At 44.2% G+C, this 15,651-nt stretch overlaps 1 protein-coding gene across 3 annotated transcripts in view; it reads right to left on the bottom strand.

The window, feature by feature from the left end:
- Positions 1 to 15,651, bottom strand: part of LOC126380096 (protein vav) — a 38,935-nt gene that overhangs the window by 20,803 nt on the left and 2,481 nt on the right. Inside the window, exons 2-4 of one of the 3 annotated variants that reach the window (XM_050029324.1) lie at positions 9,555 to 9,730; positions 8,129 to 8,188; positions 7,312 to 7,501 (exon numbers count right to left, since the gene is read on the bottom strand). In XM_050029324.1, the coding sequence (XP_049885281.1) occupies positions 7,312 to 7,501; positions 8,129 to 8,188; positions 9,555 to 9,730 (426 nt within the window). Of the gene's footprint in view, positions 1 to 197; positions 346 to 7,311; positions 7,502 to 8,128; positions 8,189 to 9,554; positions 9,731 to 15,651 lie in introns of all 3 variants that reach the window. The other 2 variants (XM_050029333.1, XM_050029341.1) reach the window with 2 other exon arrangements.

Here is a 15,651-nt window from a genome sequence, read left to right as displayed (position 1 = left end):
AGGTAGTGAGCCGTATCGCTGTGTACAATGATCGAGTCAACTGAGTACTTTTAGAAAATAAAATATATTTTTCTCAAAATCAACCGCCCACAAATAAATCTCATACAGCTTCCGTATACAAATTAAAACCCGACATGCGAAAACTGATTCCGAGCCAATTAAAAAAAAGCAAATTCAAAAAAAGTAAAACCGCGTACAGTGTTGAAAGCGGGAGGGTGTAGCGGCAGGCGAGGGTCGCGCGCGCTGCTCTTGACGGCGCAGAGGTCGTGGTAGATCTCCTCGTCGTGGATGCGCGCGCAGTAGCTAGCGTACTCCGCCTCGGCCGCCGCCGGCGCGCCGCCGCCGCTGCGACCCACCCAGCGTTATTAGCGGCGGGAAGGACAACCCCATTCAGGTCATTCAGGCTTTGGGGTGGTAATACTGGTACTAGTTGGTAGGTACTTTGGCTTTTTTGGACCGGATAACCGATGGCATTGACATCTTAGAAGGGTAATTATTGTTTGAGTGGTAAGCGCTGGTGAGCTTCTCAAGTTATAGGAGAATGTACCTCTCCCTTAAAAAGTAAGATAGGTATAAAAATAGGCGCATTTGTCTGATGGTGCCCGGTCCGGACCGAACCTGAAACCGGACCTGTCAAATCTTCAGGTTAGGTAAGCGGACCCTGAGAAAAACGTGATAATACTAGGGGATGATGACCCATGTGGGTTGCAGCTTATGGGATATGAATCCCACTACTACTCTTGAATTGAAAGTTATCGATAATCGTAAAGCGTCATTGATATATAACAAACGCGTACTATAAGAAATCGATACACAGAAAGTATCAGGATTAAAAACGCCGTTAAAAGTCGGCCAAGAAATGTTTCTAGAAGGTACTCGTAATTGGAATGATTCAGGACGTCTGTTATGATTAATAACATCAATAATTATGAATGAACAACCAAAGTCCAAAATGATAAAACTAATGTTGTTACATGAGCGATTTGAAAATGTAGAGATTTGTGGTCTACGGTCGACTAGACCGTCCTTTCCGCCGCCAATGTTAAAGTAAAGAAAAATCTATCAAACACAACCGAAAGGTTAATTAAAAGCATATTAAGTTTCTAAAAATAAAATCATAAATCCAATGAAATTATGCAAGTTGTATTAAATAGCTGTAAAGAAGGCTACACACTATGATATAACTCTACAAGTCGAATAAAAAACATCAAATGACCACTGCAAATAAAAACACGCTCAGTTCTAGAAGCTGTCTACACGCCAAACAAATAGTTGAATAAAGGTTGACAAGTTATAGGTGAATGTACCGCCTGCTTACGGATAAGTACTTAATACTGGTAATAGAGTTACATAAAAGTATAGTCTGTTTGTGTGCTGTAGTACTTTTAGGCAGATGAGAATATATTTATGTAAAAATTGACGATTCAAAGTTTTAACTATGTTACCTTATGAATAAAGATATTATTGACTTTGAGTATATAATAAAAGTAAAAAATAAATAACCCTAGAACATGGAATGTTTAGAACTTAGATCGTAAAATACAATTTAGGTGAAAAATAAATAGTTGATTTTATTCTTTTTTCGTGTCATACTTTAGTACGTTTTAGTATTTAGTATTATATTAAGTATTTTTATTTTGCATTAGTATCAAAAAGTATACAATTTATCAGTTGTATCGACATTAACAAATACATTTGGTATTTCTATAGAAACAAGATATGTGCACAAGGAACGGATACCTTTTATCTAAAAAGTTATCAGATGTGTAAGATTGTCATGTGAAATTCTTAGTAACTCCTAATCTTGACTGAACTTAAAAAAAAATAACAGAATACAAATTGGAATAACGTTTATTTAACAGTCTCTTCTTCTTTGCGAGTCGATGGCGATCGATATTAAATTTTTGCTGACCAGTAATTGGCCACGCTTACGGCATTGTCAGTGGCTAGTGGGTGTATTTAACAGTTATTTAACTATTAAATTTATGTGCCGTGGATTTCACAGAAATAAACATCTCATCAAAAAAATCGAAACACCTCAGATTTTTTGTTCAACAAAACATGAGCTCAATGAGGGATTTTCCATTCTACGTTCCACAAAAAATATATAGATGGAGTTGTACAAATTTGCCTTCGTTTGATCTTATAATTTCATGGATACAAATATATGCATCTTTTATCTTTATTTTTGGATATAAATAAAGACTCTTGTTGATTACATCAGGCACAAAAAATCTTCCAGCCATTATTATTCTGATCAAAATAAAGAGAAGCAATATAGGTAGCAACATAATTCTATACATATCTGATCCAAATATCAAGCAACAATTATTTTTGCCATTACATTCTGCCATTACATTTTTGAAAGATCATATACACGGAGCAATGAAAAAAATGGTACTTATCACGTTAAATCAGGACAGCGCCATCTCTATTTTATTGGAAACGTAGCCCGGAAAGTCCCTCATTGAATTTTAAATTTGGAACTGTAGTAAGGTGGGGGTTGAGCGGGCAGAGAAGGGAAACGACAAGTGACGTGGACGAGTTTATTCCGGTACAAACGTACGAATTACAGAGTGCGGAGGGAGGATCGTGTCTACACGTTACGGTCTTTCAACGAAAGTAGGCCCCAAGAAGAAGCGCAACTTCGTATGCCAACCGTATGGAGTAGGCGCGATATAGGTAGCGTTCAAATCTAGTTCCACAGAGGCGGAAGCTAGATCTTGCAGCTACCCCTAATCGGAATACAGAAGCATTGGTTTTCTCAAATACTTATATGTTGGCGGTGACAACATCGTTACCGCGTTCTAATTTTCCCTGTGGCGCCATCTGTTGTCGGATAGTGGAACTAAACTGCCTTCTGTTACAACTCTCCCCCTCTGCCTATGCCGTCGACCCGACAAATAAGGCAGGACTGTGGTTGAGTAAATTCTTTCTGGTTTAGTGAGCAGACTGCTTGCGTACTCAACTGGTTGTTCCTGTTCGCCCTCCCCCTGGATTCTTGCTTCTTCTGCGTAATATCCATATAAACTAACCATTCCTCTCTTTTAGGTGCAAAGTTGTCACGCAGGAGAGTTTGAAAGTCATCCCAGGTATGGACTTGCTTGTGTACACCTTGCCACCATATTCCAGCTTCTTCCTTAAGGAGCAAAGGCAGCTCTTCCAGGGCGATCGTGTCAGGCATGTTCTCATTGCGCTTGAAAATGTTGACCGCTGTTAAAAAGGCCTCGACCAACTCAGGACTCGGACGACCGTCATAAGTACAAGTGCAGTTCGTGAAGGAGCCTCTCGTAGCTGGTGCAGGGGAAGGAGATACCCTACGCGTGGAACCCGGTAATTCGATAGTATCTTCGAATTTGTCGTCGCCTTCGAATTTGTCGTTGTCTTCCTTGTCACTCATTAACCCGTAGTGCCGCGGCGTGAGGTCTGCAGGAGCTGTAGCTTCGTACTGACTGGCCCCACGTTGGGCGCCAATGTAGTAAGGTGGGGGTTGAGCGGGCAGAGAAGGGAAACGACAAGTGACGTGGACGAGTTTATTCCGGTACAAACGTACGAATTACAGAGTGCGGAGAGAGGATCGTGTCTACACGTTACGGTCTTTCAACGAAAGTAGGCCCCAAGAAGAAGCGCAACTTCGTATGCCAACCGTATGGAGTAGGCGCGATATAGGTAGCGTTCAAATCTAGTTCCACAGAGGCGGAAGCTAGATCTTGCAGCTATCACTAATCGGAATACAGAAGCACCGTGTGGTTTCTTCTCGTCGCGGGCGAAGCCTGCGACGGGGAGACATTCACGGGGCGTAGCCCCTCTAATGTGGCGGCAGTCGCCGCCCGCAGAAACGGGCGTGGCACGGGGTTGGGACACAGCGGGCGAGAACGCCCCTCCGTGAGCCCGATGTTACATCCGTGGTGCCGCCAGCGAGGTCGAGCCCACCGGGTGGTTCCCCGTTGGGGGAGGCCCAGTGAGCGCCCGTCAGCTGGCGGTGGTGTCTTGTCCGGTGAGCTGCTCCGTCGCCGGGGCAGCTGGTGTCATGTCGGCTGGAGGGGGGGAGAGGACTGCTTCCACTGCCACTGGAAGCGTCAACTCATCCCCCGGGGGGTGGCCACGATCCTAACTACTCGGCGAGGAGTAGTGGATGTGGGCAGCCCCGGTCCAGTCCGGTGTTGGTGTTCAGTGCCCACCGGTGAGTTGGCCTAGCAACGATGCCAGGCCTCCCACGATGATGGGCACTGGGTCGATCTGCGTACGGATGGCGGCCAAGATGTTGTGCAGCAACTGCATGGTCTCCTCCAGGACTTCCAGCTTCTCACTGGAGGGAGCTGGGGGAGCCTCCGCTCGGGGCCTCGCCTTCTTCCCCTTGGGAGGGGCGGCGGCTGCTGTCTCTGATGTAGAGGGCTGCTGGGGGACTGGTTCCACGGCGATGAGCTCGGCAGTGGTGGTAGCGGTGGGAGCAGGGTTCGCGCTCTCTCTCCTGCGGTGTCGTGGGCGTTTCGGCTTGGGCCCATCTGGGCCATTTGCCGCGGCCATGAGTGAGCCCTGCGCAGTCGGCTCACTACCGGGGTCCACGATGGAGACTGCTGGTGGCATCGGTCTTCTCACGGTCGTGGGAGCGGTGCCCGCCCTGGTGTTGCGCAGCTCACGCATCTTCACCGGGCAGGAGGGGCTGTTTGCTGGGTGTGGTCCCCCGCAGTTGCAGCATGTTGCCGGGTCGTCCCGGGGGCGCGGACACTCTTTCGCCGTGTGGCTCTCGCCACAGCGAACGCAGACAGCGGGACGGTGGCAATTGTGGCTGCTATGCCTGAATTGCTGGCAGCGGTGGCACTGAGCTGCACCTCTCCTTCCCCTCCACGCCTCGACTTTGACGCCGGGCATGCAGAGGAGCTCGGAGATTTCGTAGACTCGCTGGAATCCCAGCGTTCTACGGATCTCCGTGAAGAAGATGCAGCCCGGTCTCCCCTCTCGAGCCTGGATGGGCCGGATGAAGGTCGGCTCGTAGCCGCGGTTACGCAGCTCCTCTTCTAGGGCGGCTACGTCGGTGTCTACTGGCAGGCCCTTAATGGCCAGCTTCAAGGCGCGCTCCGCCGGGGGGGCGTAGGCGAACCAAGAGAGTCCCGACGCTCTCTCCAGGCTGGCAAGGTAGCGCTGGTAGAGCCGGTACTCCTCTTCGGTCTTCGCCAGGAAGCGAATACCCTTCCCGTACGGGCGCGCGTTGGGGACGTGGCCCAGCATTTCCCGCAGTTGGCGGAGATGGTGCGGCCAATTGGGTAGCTGGTCTACCACTATCGGCGGCAGCTTCTTGCTCGCAGGGGCGAGCGGCGGCTGGGGGCGTGCAGGCTTCGGTGGGGTCGGCGTCGTCGAAAAGATCGAGCGCGGGGGCACGTGCGGCGGCGATGTTGGATTGGTGTTTAACACCGCCGCGTATGAACGCGGAGGTGTTGTCTCCATGTCCAGTGAGGGCATGGAGAGTGCGGCAGGCGGCGTGGTCCTCACCGCGGGCTGCGGTGGGTGTCGCTGATGTTCGGGCGGCGTTTGGGTCCTTGCAGCAACTCCTGCTCCCGGGAGTTGGGGCAGGGGCAGCGGGAAGGGGGACATCTTCGTGCCTAGGCCGGTAAGGCGTGGCGGGGGCGGCGGCATTTGGGCGGCGATGGGCGTCGTTACGGCGCGGGTGCGTACGAAGATACGCGCCCTGCGCTTCGTCACTCCGGCGGCGATTGGGGGAGCCATTCTTGCTCTGCTCACCCCGTTTTGATGTGGGCGCGATGTGACGTAACCGTCCAGTTGCGCGAAGCCAAGCGGTCCGCCAGGCAGCGCACACGCTATCACTCCCTCCCCGGTGAGACCCGCTGGTGGGAGGCCGGGGGTGGATGGGAGCGATAACGGTGTTACCTTTTGGAACCGTGGATATGGTGGGTACTTTTAAAATAAAAGTACCCCCCCCAGCTTCTTTTCGTCAGGCAGCAGGTTGTAGTTGGACGAGTTAAGCGGCTTCCGTGCGCATCCGACTGGACAGAGCGATCCATACAGAAGCATTGGTTTTCTCAAATACTTATATGTTGGCGGTGACAACATCGTTACCGCGTTCTAATTTTCCCTGTGGCGCCATCTGTTGTCGGATAGTGGAACTAAACTGCCTTCTGTTACAGAACATTAATATTAAAAAACCACAATAAAAGGCCATTTATTTTTTATTCCTCTAATATTCGTCGGATCTGTCAAATCAGGTTAGGTAAGCGGGAAGTTACTCCTAAACATAAACTTGCGCGATGTTGCGAATTATTTAATGAGAAGTGTATTTTAAAAACTAGTTTTTAATATATACCGTAACTTTGTCAAATGGCGGTATATTTTGGAATCGTATGGAAGTAAATTGGACACGTTTCCCTGCTGTGTAAATATTACTATTAAAAGGCGCAACTCTACGTGACGAATGTCGGTTTAGGCAGGCTAAGATAACAATAAACATCGTTCTCTATAACATGTCAACCCCTAATCACCTAGCTTGGTACACTCAGACCAGTACTGTTCTTTGCCAGATAAAGGGAAGGCCGCAATATAACTTCCACGAAACATTAAACGGTTATCAGTATCGTAAGTAAATTACATCTTAAAGATAATGCATTGAGTCATTTCAAACTCAAAGGAGAGGCATTGTATGCGTTTTGAGTTGCTCCTTTGAAGCGCTGCGGTTTCGTATTTAAAACTATACGTTTCGAAACATTTTACGCAACGTTTAAAATTCACAAATTGGTCACGTTCGTTTTCGGAATCCGACGAAGGCATGTTGATTTTACTTTTTTCGATGCTACGGATTGGTAAATAAGATATAGATAGATCTGATAAAGGTGTATTTTAGATTTAAATAAGTTTTTCCGATTATAAATCATGAATTATTCAGCCGATAAACATTGGTACGTCCAAACATTCAACAACGGAATTTGATCCCCATTAAGTTTACCAATAACTACGAAAAATGTTGGTATGCTAACTTTAGCGAAATGTGTGAAACTATAATTATTTATTTACTACATTATCCAGTTACGTACCACATTTTATGCAAGAAATGATTATTCTATTCCATTTTTGATTGACACTCAACACTTATATAATACATTATTCGAATTATACATTGTTTTAAGTTTACGCGGTTATTATCACAATTAAAACACATAATAACGGGTTCTTACCGCGTTTAAAATAGGGATATGAGGCTCACATTATTCAAATTTCGCAGGAGTCTAGAAAGACTGGCACATCTTGATCCATTTATGGTAAGCAAAGAACAGTACTGTGGACCAAGGGTGATGTATCCACCTCAGGATTGGCGGAGGTAGGTAGCTTGACGTAGCAGAGGTCCTCGTATATGGCCTCGACGCGCTCCTCGCAGTTGGCGTTCGGGATGGTGAACTGCACCCAAGGCACTTCGGGCACCTCGGGCTCCAGGGGCTCGGCCATGCTCAACGCCTCCCCGTATGATGGCGCCTCCAGAGATACGCTCGCGCTACTAAACGGACGTTGGACTTAGGTGGACTGGCTGCTTGGTCGTAAAGGGCTGGTGTTTGTTGTTACGATGAAATCGTGTCCAGGGATTCGTATTTACATTTTTTACGTCTTTGTTTTGAGAATGATATTGGAATTAGCCACTCTGGGCGCCATCCCACTCGCGCCAGACAGAGTACTGCGGGGCGGAAGGCAAGAGGGAAACCACTGCCCTATTTTTCCCTAATAAGTAGCATGGAGAATGCTACACCGACAAGAGCGTGGCTCTTAAATGAGTTATGTGATGATTGGACTTAGAACGTGTGCTGCAAGGATGTCTGCTTATTCGTAAATGTTTGATATCAACCGTGAAGCTCTATTATATTCTATTTAGAAATAGAAAACAGTATGTGTACAATAAAATACATTTCATATTCAAACTCCTAATTCCTCTTTTAAACATATTCCCTATTATCTTGAATGTAATAACTTAATAATCAGACGTGATCTATTTCCTAACATCCATTGTCCTAATGAAGAAACTTTGACAATATACTTAAGCTCCCCTATACACCAAGGAATAAACTTAATTATGAACTTGTATCATAAGGATAATTACAGCTATGTATAGAACTGTATGATGTATACTTACACAGACTGCAAGTCTTTATAGATGTCTTCTTCTGATTGTGTCCTGTGCGCTGAAAATGGCCTGCAAATAATCAAAAGGCGTTGAACATTCCAAAAATACAGAATAACGGGCGGCAGGTAAACGTTGCGTAACTCTCCGGATATATTTCGAACGGAATTTTACAAGATAAACAACTTGTAAAACGTAAACAAAGCAGGTTATTGAAAACAAATACTAACGGATACTGATACTATGAACGGAATAATTTCAGAATCGACGTAATCTTCCGATGAGCGGAGGAAAATGCGCACCTGATTCTTTTATTACCACATAATATTAACTAGGTAAGTTAATGTTTGTTGCGAGTAGAGGATTCGATCCCGGTCGTGATTTCTATTCCCGGGATTTCGGGATTATCTAAAGTTAATCTCGGGATCCCGGGATAGTCCCGGGATTGTATTGGTAATAGAAAATGGTAACAAAAAGACAGTGAAATATATCAAAATCAATTATTTATGTAAATAATTTATGAAATAGTTTGATAATTACCTAGTTTTTTTTTATATATTTTCCAATAAACTTAAAACACGTCATCTACTTAAAACTTGTTTAATTATACTATAAAAAGACTATATGCTAAAAACATTTAAGTCTATGCTTAAGACTATGCTACAGAAAATAACACTCTTTGGTTTTCATCGTCATTTTTCTTAAGAAAAAATCTATCAATACTTACACGACGAGACGCGGATATTTTACACACGTTTACACTTTCGTTACACGCACATTTTATTAACTTATCTGAAAAATAAATAATACCGAAAATCCCGGGATTCGTTAAATTCAATCACGAAAATTTCGGGACTAAAATATGACCGGGATCCCGGGATCGAATCCTCTAGTTGGCGAGATACGGGTATGTACGTCGTACGAGTCCTCGATCTCGCCCTTCTCTACTTATTCTTATTTTGAATTTAAATCTATTCTAAATATAAAATACAATAAGCTCGAGATAACACGTGTTACGGAGCGACGTAAACATTTTTACTGATGACTCTATATTTTTGTACACGACTGCTTTAGAAGGGTTTTCTTTTACTAAAAATCTATGTGCCAGACAGCGATGTGCCGTATTCACGGGAATGTCCTGAAAGTGGGATTGTCCATGTTGTTGGCTGTTTTTTTTTTCAAATTGTTCTTTCTTGAACTCTGCTTCTATCTGCTTATAGGATACAGCGGTTTATGACTCATCGTATTACACAATTTGTTTGAAACTCTGGTCTTCTTCTTTGCGAGTCGATGGCGATCGATACTAAATTTTTGCTGACCAGTAACTCAAACACACACACAGAAACACACTCACTGTCACTGTGTGTAGTTACTCAGAAACTCTGGTATAAAAACTTAAATAATAAATTTAAAAAAAAGTGAAAAGAAAACCACTCACTTGATATTTTTAGCCAAAGCTTTCGGGCACTGGCTCAGTTTGGCGAGTGTGCATAGCACGCGGTGGAAGTTGGAGAGGTCGAACAGCATGGAGGGGTCGAAGAGGTCCGTCTCCCGGAGCTCGAACACTTCGTGGCACGTGCGCAGGAACACTTTGATGTTGCGCATGCATAGGAACTGGGGACAAACACGACACTCAGACTATAGAAGGGAAGGTCTACGTCGAAACTGATATTGGGGAATTTCAAAGAGGTGACGGCCTCTGTGGTTCTGTTGTTGAGCAAGATGCTCACGGTCCGGAGGTTCCACGTTCAATTCCCGGTGGGGACAAATCAGTGAAATCACTTTGTGTTCCCTAGTTTGGTTAGGAAATTACAGGCTGATCACCTGATTGTCCGAAAGTAAGATGATCCGTGCTTCGGAAAGCACGTTAAGCCATTGGTCCCGGTTACTACTTACTGATGTAAGTAAGTAGTCGTTACATGAGTCATGTCAGGGGCCTTTGGCGGCTCAATAGTAACCATGACACCAGGGTTGATGGGATTGGTAATCCACCTCACAACCCACACGAGAGGAGATCGGCGGATAGCGCGATATATTAAACTATTCATTCAATATCAACATTTCGTTTGCGCCGAGCTTGGGATCCTATTGTCCTATCAATAAAATATCATACAAAATCGCTAGGTCGATGAGATTAACACGCGCCGGCGATCAGCGATCTCTGCCTCCGGCGACAGATCACGAACCGATCGGCGTGCGATCATTGGTACGCAGCGATCTACCGTACGCAATGTGAAGTGATCAGCGATGTGCCGTCCCGGGGAATGTTTCCTAAGCGAGAATGTTCCCGTTGTAAAAACTCTTTAACAGTAACATCACTGGTTCCTTGACTCATGTAACGACTACGTACTTACATCAGTAAGTAATAACCGGGACCAACGGCTTAACGTGCCTTCCGAAACACGGATCTTTTTACTTTTTTTTACCAGTTATTACTTACTGATGTAAGTACGTAGTCGTTACATGAGTCATGTTAGGGGCCTATGGCGGCTCAGTAATAACCCTGACACCAGGGTTGATGGGGTTGGTAATTCACCTCACAATCCACACGATAGGAGACTGGTTCCTTTTCTTTTTCAAATTGTTCTTTCTTGTATTTTGGTCTTTTCTGCCTAAGGCTGCGTTTCCATTGACGCGGAGCTGTGCGGAGATGAGCGGAGATGTGCAGGAATAGACCAATCACCGTGAGGGAGAGAGTGACGGAGCGTCTTCGTTTTTCGCTCTCCCGAACGCTGTGATTGGTCAAATCCGCACATCTCCGCTCTTCTCCGCCTATCTTCGCGTCAGTGGAAACCAGGCCTAAAGGTTAGGTAATAAAGCTCTTTTTACATACATTTTGCGCCTTTTTACTGAACGTTCCCAAAGTGGGTACATTTCCACCGCACGGTATGATTGGATCAGTGGATCGTATAGGCGCTGTTTGAAAGGGCCTTAAGAGTCTTAAGATGCAAGACAGGCCGATGAGACTTAAGACAAAGACGCGGTGCGAAACTGACGTCCGTAAGGGCTCAAACTAGATGAGAGCGGCAGCGGCGCGGCGGCGATAGCGGCGCGGGGAGCGGCGCGGCGGCCGCTGTTCCGTTCTCGATGCCAGCGGCTAAATCGCGCGGTGTTGCGGCGGTATAGAGTTGTGTCTCAAATTAATGCGATGTCGAAACGGCGACAACGCATTTTCGATTGTAGTTCTTTTGTTTCGTATGATTTATTATGGGCAAAAGAAGATCTGAATCCCTATAATGAACAAAGGAAACAAAAAGGAGAGTTTCAAACGCAGAGACACCGCTCGACTAGAGCGCACCGCTCGTACCCTGCTCGCCGCGCCGCTGCCATCGAGAACACTTCAATATAAATCTTAGCATTTGAACGCACCGCCGCCGCCGCCACGCCGCTGCCGCTGTCATCCAGTTTGAGGCCTAAAGGTTAGTGTATCTACTTTTATAGAAAAACGGATAGAAGTATCGCGACGCAAAACATACAGAAGGTTAAAAAAACATTACACTGGTTACTATTTATATAAGTAGGTATATATATATATAGTATATAGCTATATAGGTTAGGTATATATATTTGTATGTATTTATTGATAAGTTGTACTTATAGTTTGTACCCGCAATCTTTCAATTATTAAATTTTTCCTCACCTTTTGGTAGTCTGGAAGAAATCAGTTTAAGCGCCATTTGCCATGTACCTAGTTAAGAGTCTTTTTGTTATTATTTATTTTTATTTTGGTGCAATAAAGTATATTTGTATATGTTGCCTGGTAGAAATTGCTGCAGCGCAATTAGGCTGCTTATTGTGTAACGCGACGCGCTTTTGTCTTAAATGTCATCTGTCTGTCTCGTACCTTACGGAAACCACGACTAGAAAAGACAATAGGCTTTGTTTGAAATTTAAAACAATAAAATTTTCATGTCTTATCTATTACCTTGTTAAGAAAAAAACAATTATTTTTAGATTATGTATCAATTTAATGAGGTAAGCTAGTGGCACGCCTGACTTGTTCTGTAACAGCGGCTAATATAATTAATTACAGGCTGATCACCTGATTGTCCAAAAAGTAAAATGATCCGTGCTTCGGAAGGCACGTTAAGCCGTTGATCCTGGCTACTACTTACTGATGTAAGTAAGTAGTCGTTAAATGAGTCATGTCAGGGGCCTTTGGCGGCTCAATAATAATCCTGACACCGGGGTTGATAAGATCGGTACTCCACCTCACAACCCACACGATAGAAGAAGAGAAGAAGATTAATTACGTGACGAGATAATTACTACAGATGCTGTCAACTTCCGTAAACTGTCTGTCCTGAAGGGGTTACCTTTTGAGATATTTAGATGGAATTTGGTACGGTGATAGTTTAAGAACAAAGGAAAAACATAGGATAGTTTTTGGCTCGGTAATCACCCCTTAAGGGGATGCAAATGCGGGTGGAAAAAAACATACCGCGCGCAGTAACCGCAGTCAACGCAGACGAAATTGCGCGCAAAAGTATATTTAATCATGAATTACGACAGGTTTATATTTGGGAGGATTATTATTATAGTGTTTACCTTATTGGAACCACATTTAAATTCCTTCTCTGTGGTTTGCAACTGTTTCCTATTATTATAACATTAGCAATTAACTGGAGTTACTTATCACATATCATTCGTCCCTTTCGTACTAAGCTGTATGTAACGTAAGTGCGTAAGAGACATATCTCTCGTCTCTTTCGTGTTAGGCGATGAACTTATTGCTATGTTGCTATTATTCTATGCATGCTATGTTGTAAGAGCATAACATAACATAAAACAGCTTGTGTACGTACTGGGCACAGGCGTTCCCTCAATAAGGGTATGGAGCATACTCCACCAGGCTACTCCTCTACGGGTTGGTGGAGATGTTTGGGCTAATAGCCCGGGACCAACAACTTATCGTGTCTTTGAAGCACGAACTCATCTTATTTTTCCGGTCCATCAGGTGATTCAAGCCGGCAATGTCCCTACCAAACAAAGGACAGTCCCACAAAGTGATTTCGACAATGTCTCCATCGGGAATCGAACCTGGACCTCCAGATCGTGAGCCCAACGCTCTAAACACTAGACCACGGAGGCTGTGTGTAAGGGGTACATTTGTCAATAGCCAGGAGCAATAATTTTTCGTGACTTCTGAACTACGGAGGACAATATCATTAAGAATTATTTTATTTCCTTTCTATTGAATAGAATAGAATAGAATAACTTTATTCCCAAAACAGTGCAGTACAATAGTAGAGAAGATAAAGATAAGTATACAAATCAAAAATACACTGCCAGGGAAAAGGGACTGACTCAGCATGTTGTTGCGAAGGATAGTAGAAATACCACTCTTAGCAACACTGATATTCTGCCAGTACCTAAGTTACGCTTATAAATACTTTGAACTATCGTGCCAACAAAAAGTGTCGGGATTTACTTACAATAAATAAGAAAATAAGCAAATATAATTATGAAGAAAATATATGAATTAAGGGATTACGAAAAATATGACAGTATTAGTCAAAGGTAGATAGTATGCCAAGGGGCAAAGTATTGCAAAGTACATTAAACACGACAGTAGAAAACTTTGTCAGTGTGGCGCTTCCCTTATCACAGTCCCTCGATAAGTGGCGGGAGTGACCGCTTCCTTTATTACAAAATCAGTTAATGACAATTAATTGTCAAATCATAACATAACATAAACTGCCTATATACGTCCCACTGCTGGACACAGGCCTCCCCTCAACCAACCGGAGGTTGTATGGAGCATACTCCACCACGCTGCTCCACTGCGGGTTGGTGGAGGTGTTTTTACGGCTAATAGCCGGGACCAACGGCTTAACGTGCCCTCCGAAGCACGGAATCATCTTACTTTTTCGGACAATCAGGTGATTCAAGCCTGAAAAGTCCTTACCAAACAAAGGACAGTCTCACAAAGTGATTTCGACAATGTCCCCATCGGGAATCGAACTCGGACCTCCAGATCGTGAGCCTAACGCTCTAACCACTAGACCACGGAGGCTGTTCAAATTGTCAAATCATTATGTGGTAATGTGCCACATCTTATATCTTTATAATGGAGAATGTAATTAAATGTCCATCATCACAGCTTCACTTCCATTAATTTACTTAATTGTTCTTCTTAAATTCTAATATAAAGAATTATGGAGTAATTTTTATTGACCAAATTGGAGATGTCCTTAGAAAAGGTTTAGTACGATCTACTCTGATCTGAATTCTCAGATGACGCCCTGAGCCAAGGTTCGCGCCTAACTGGGCACCCTTAGGCCTGTTGTCTTAAGTTTTGTACCGGGTGAGAGCCCTCAGCGCTCTCCATTTGTCCGGCCAAGTAGTTAATGCCATCTGCGGCAAATCTACAACAAGTCACCTCAAAAAAAAATCTGATCTGAACCGACGTGCGTGTATGAAACGATTGATTAATGTAAAGGCAAGAGAAGTGTGTCAGGATTGTAGCAAATGGAATTCCATAGTCTCTGCTTACCCCAGTGGGAAATAGGCGTGAGTTTAATATATGTATGAAGTCATGTTTGATGATATATTTGTTTTCTAGTAATAACAGCGTCCAAGGCCTAGTGGTTAGAGCATTGGGCTCCCGATCTGGTAGTACAGGTTCGATTTTCGATGGGTATACTGTCAAAAATTGCTTTGTCCTGACTAAATTGTAACCTTAAGTATTTACGTATACATCTTTGCGATAATATTTGTTTGTGTACACTCTAATTCTATTGAAATAATTTGGTATATATTATAATATGTATATACACTATTAACACATGTCTATGGAACACGATGTTCGTGCGTCACCCAACAGGGTCCACATAATATCAGCGTCGTGGTTCACGCCGCGACTTGTGCTGAGTGAGGCCCTTTTATCTCAGGACGTCCACCACCACCTTATGGTCATTTCGACAAACATCCGTCTTGCTTTTTTTTTTGTAATTGTTTTAGTGGAAATTTGATATATGATGATGTTGTCTTTTATTTTTTTGTATATGGCGTCCTTTTATAATAAACTATTTATATTCTATTCTATTCTAATTGTCCTAAAAAGTAAGTTGATTGCATGCTTCGTCATGTTAAGCTGTGTGAGGCTAGCAGACAGAGACCACTGTCTACTAGCCCAAGTGCCTCCACCACTGCAGAGCAGTATAGTGGAGTATGCTCCATACCCCCTCCGGTTGATTGAGGGCAGGCCTGTGCTCAGCAGTGGGATGTACATGACCATTTATTTATGTAATAAACTCAGTGTTCAATAATGAAAAACGGCCTCCGAGGTCCAGTGCTAGAGCGTTAGGCTCACGATCCAGAGGTACCAGGTTCGAATCCCGGTGGAGAAATATCACAAAAACTATTTTATCCCTAGTTTGGTTAGGACATTACAGGCTGATCACCTGATTGTCCGAAAGTAAGATGATCCGTGCTTCGGAAAGCACGTTACAGTTACTACTTACTGATGTAAGTAAGTAGTCGTTACATGAGTCATGTCAGGGGCCTTTGGCGGCTCAATAGTAACCCTGACA

This window comes from Pectinophora gossypiella, chromosome 3 (assembly GCF_024362695.1).
Source record: "Pectinophora gossypiella chromosome 3, ilPecGoss1.1, whole genome shotgun sequence".
In the NCBI taxonomy this organism is placed as follows: Eukaryota; Metazoa; Arthropoda; class Insecta; order Lepidoptera; family Gelechiidae; genus Pectinophora; species Pectinophora gossypiella.
Note: the sequence above shows the minus strand (reverse complement) of the source record. Positions and strands in the feature narration are given on the sequence as shown.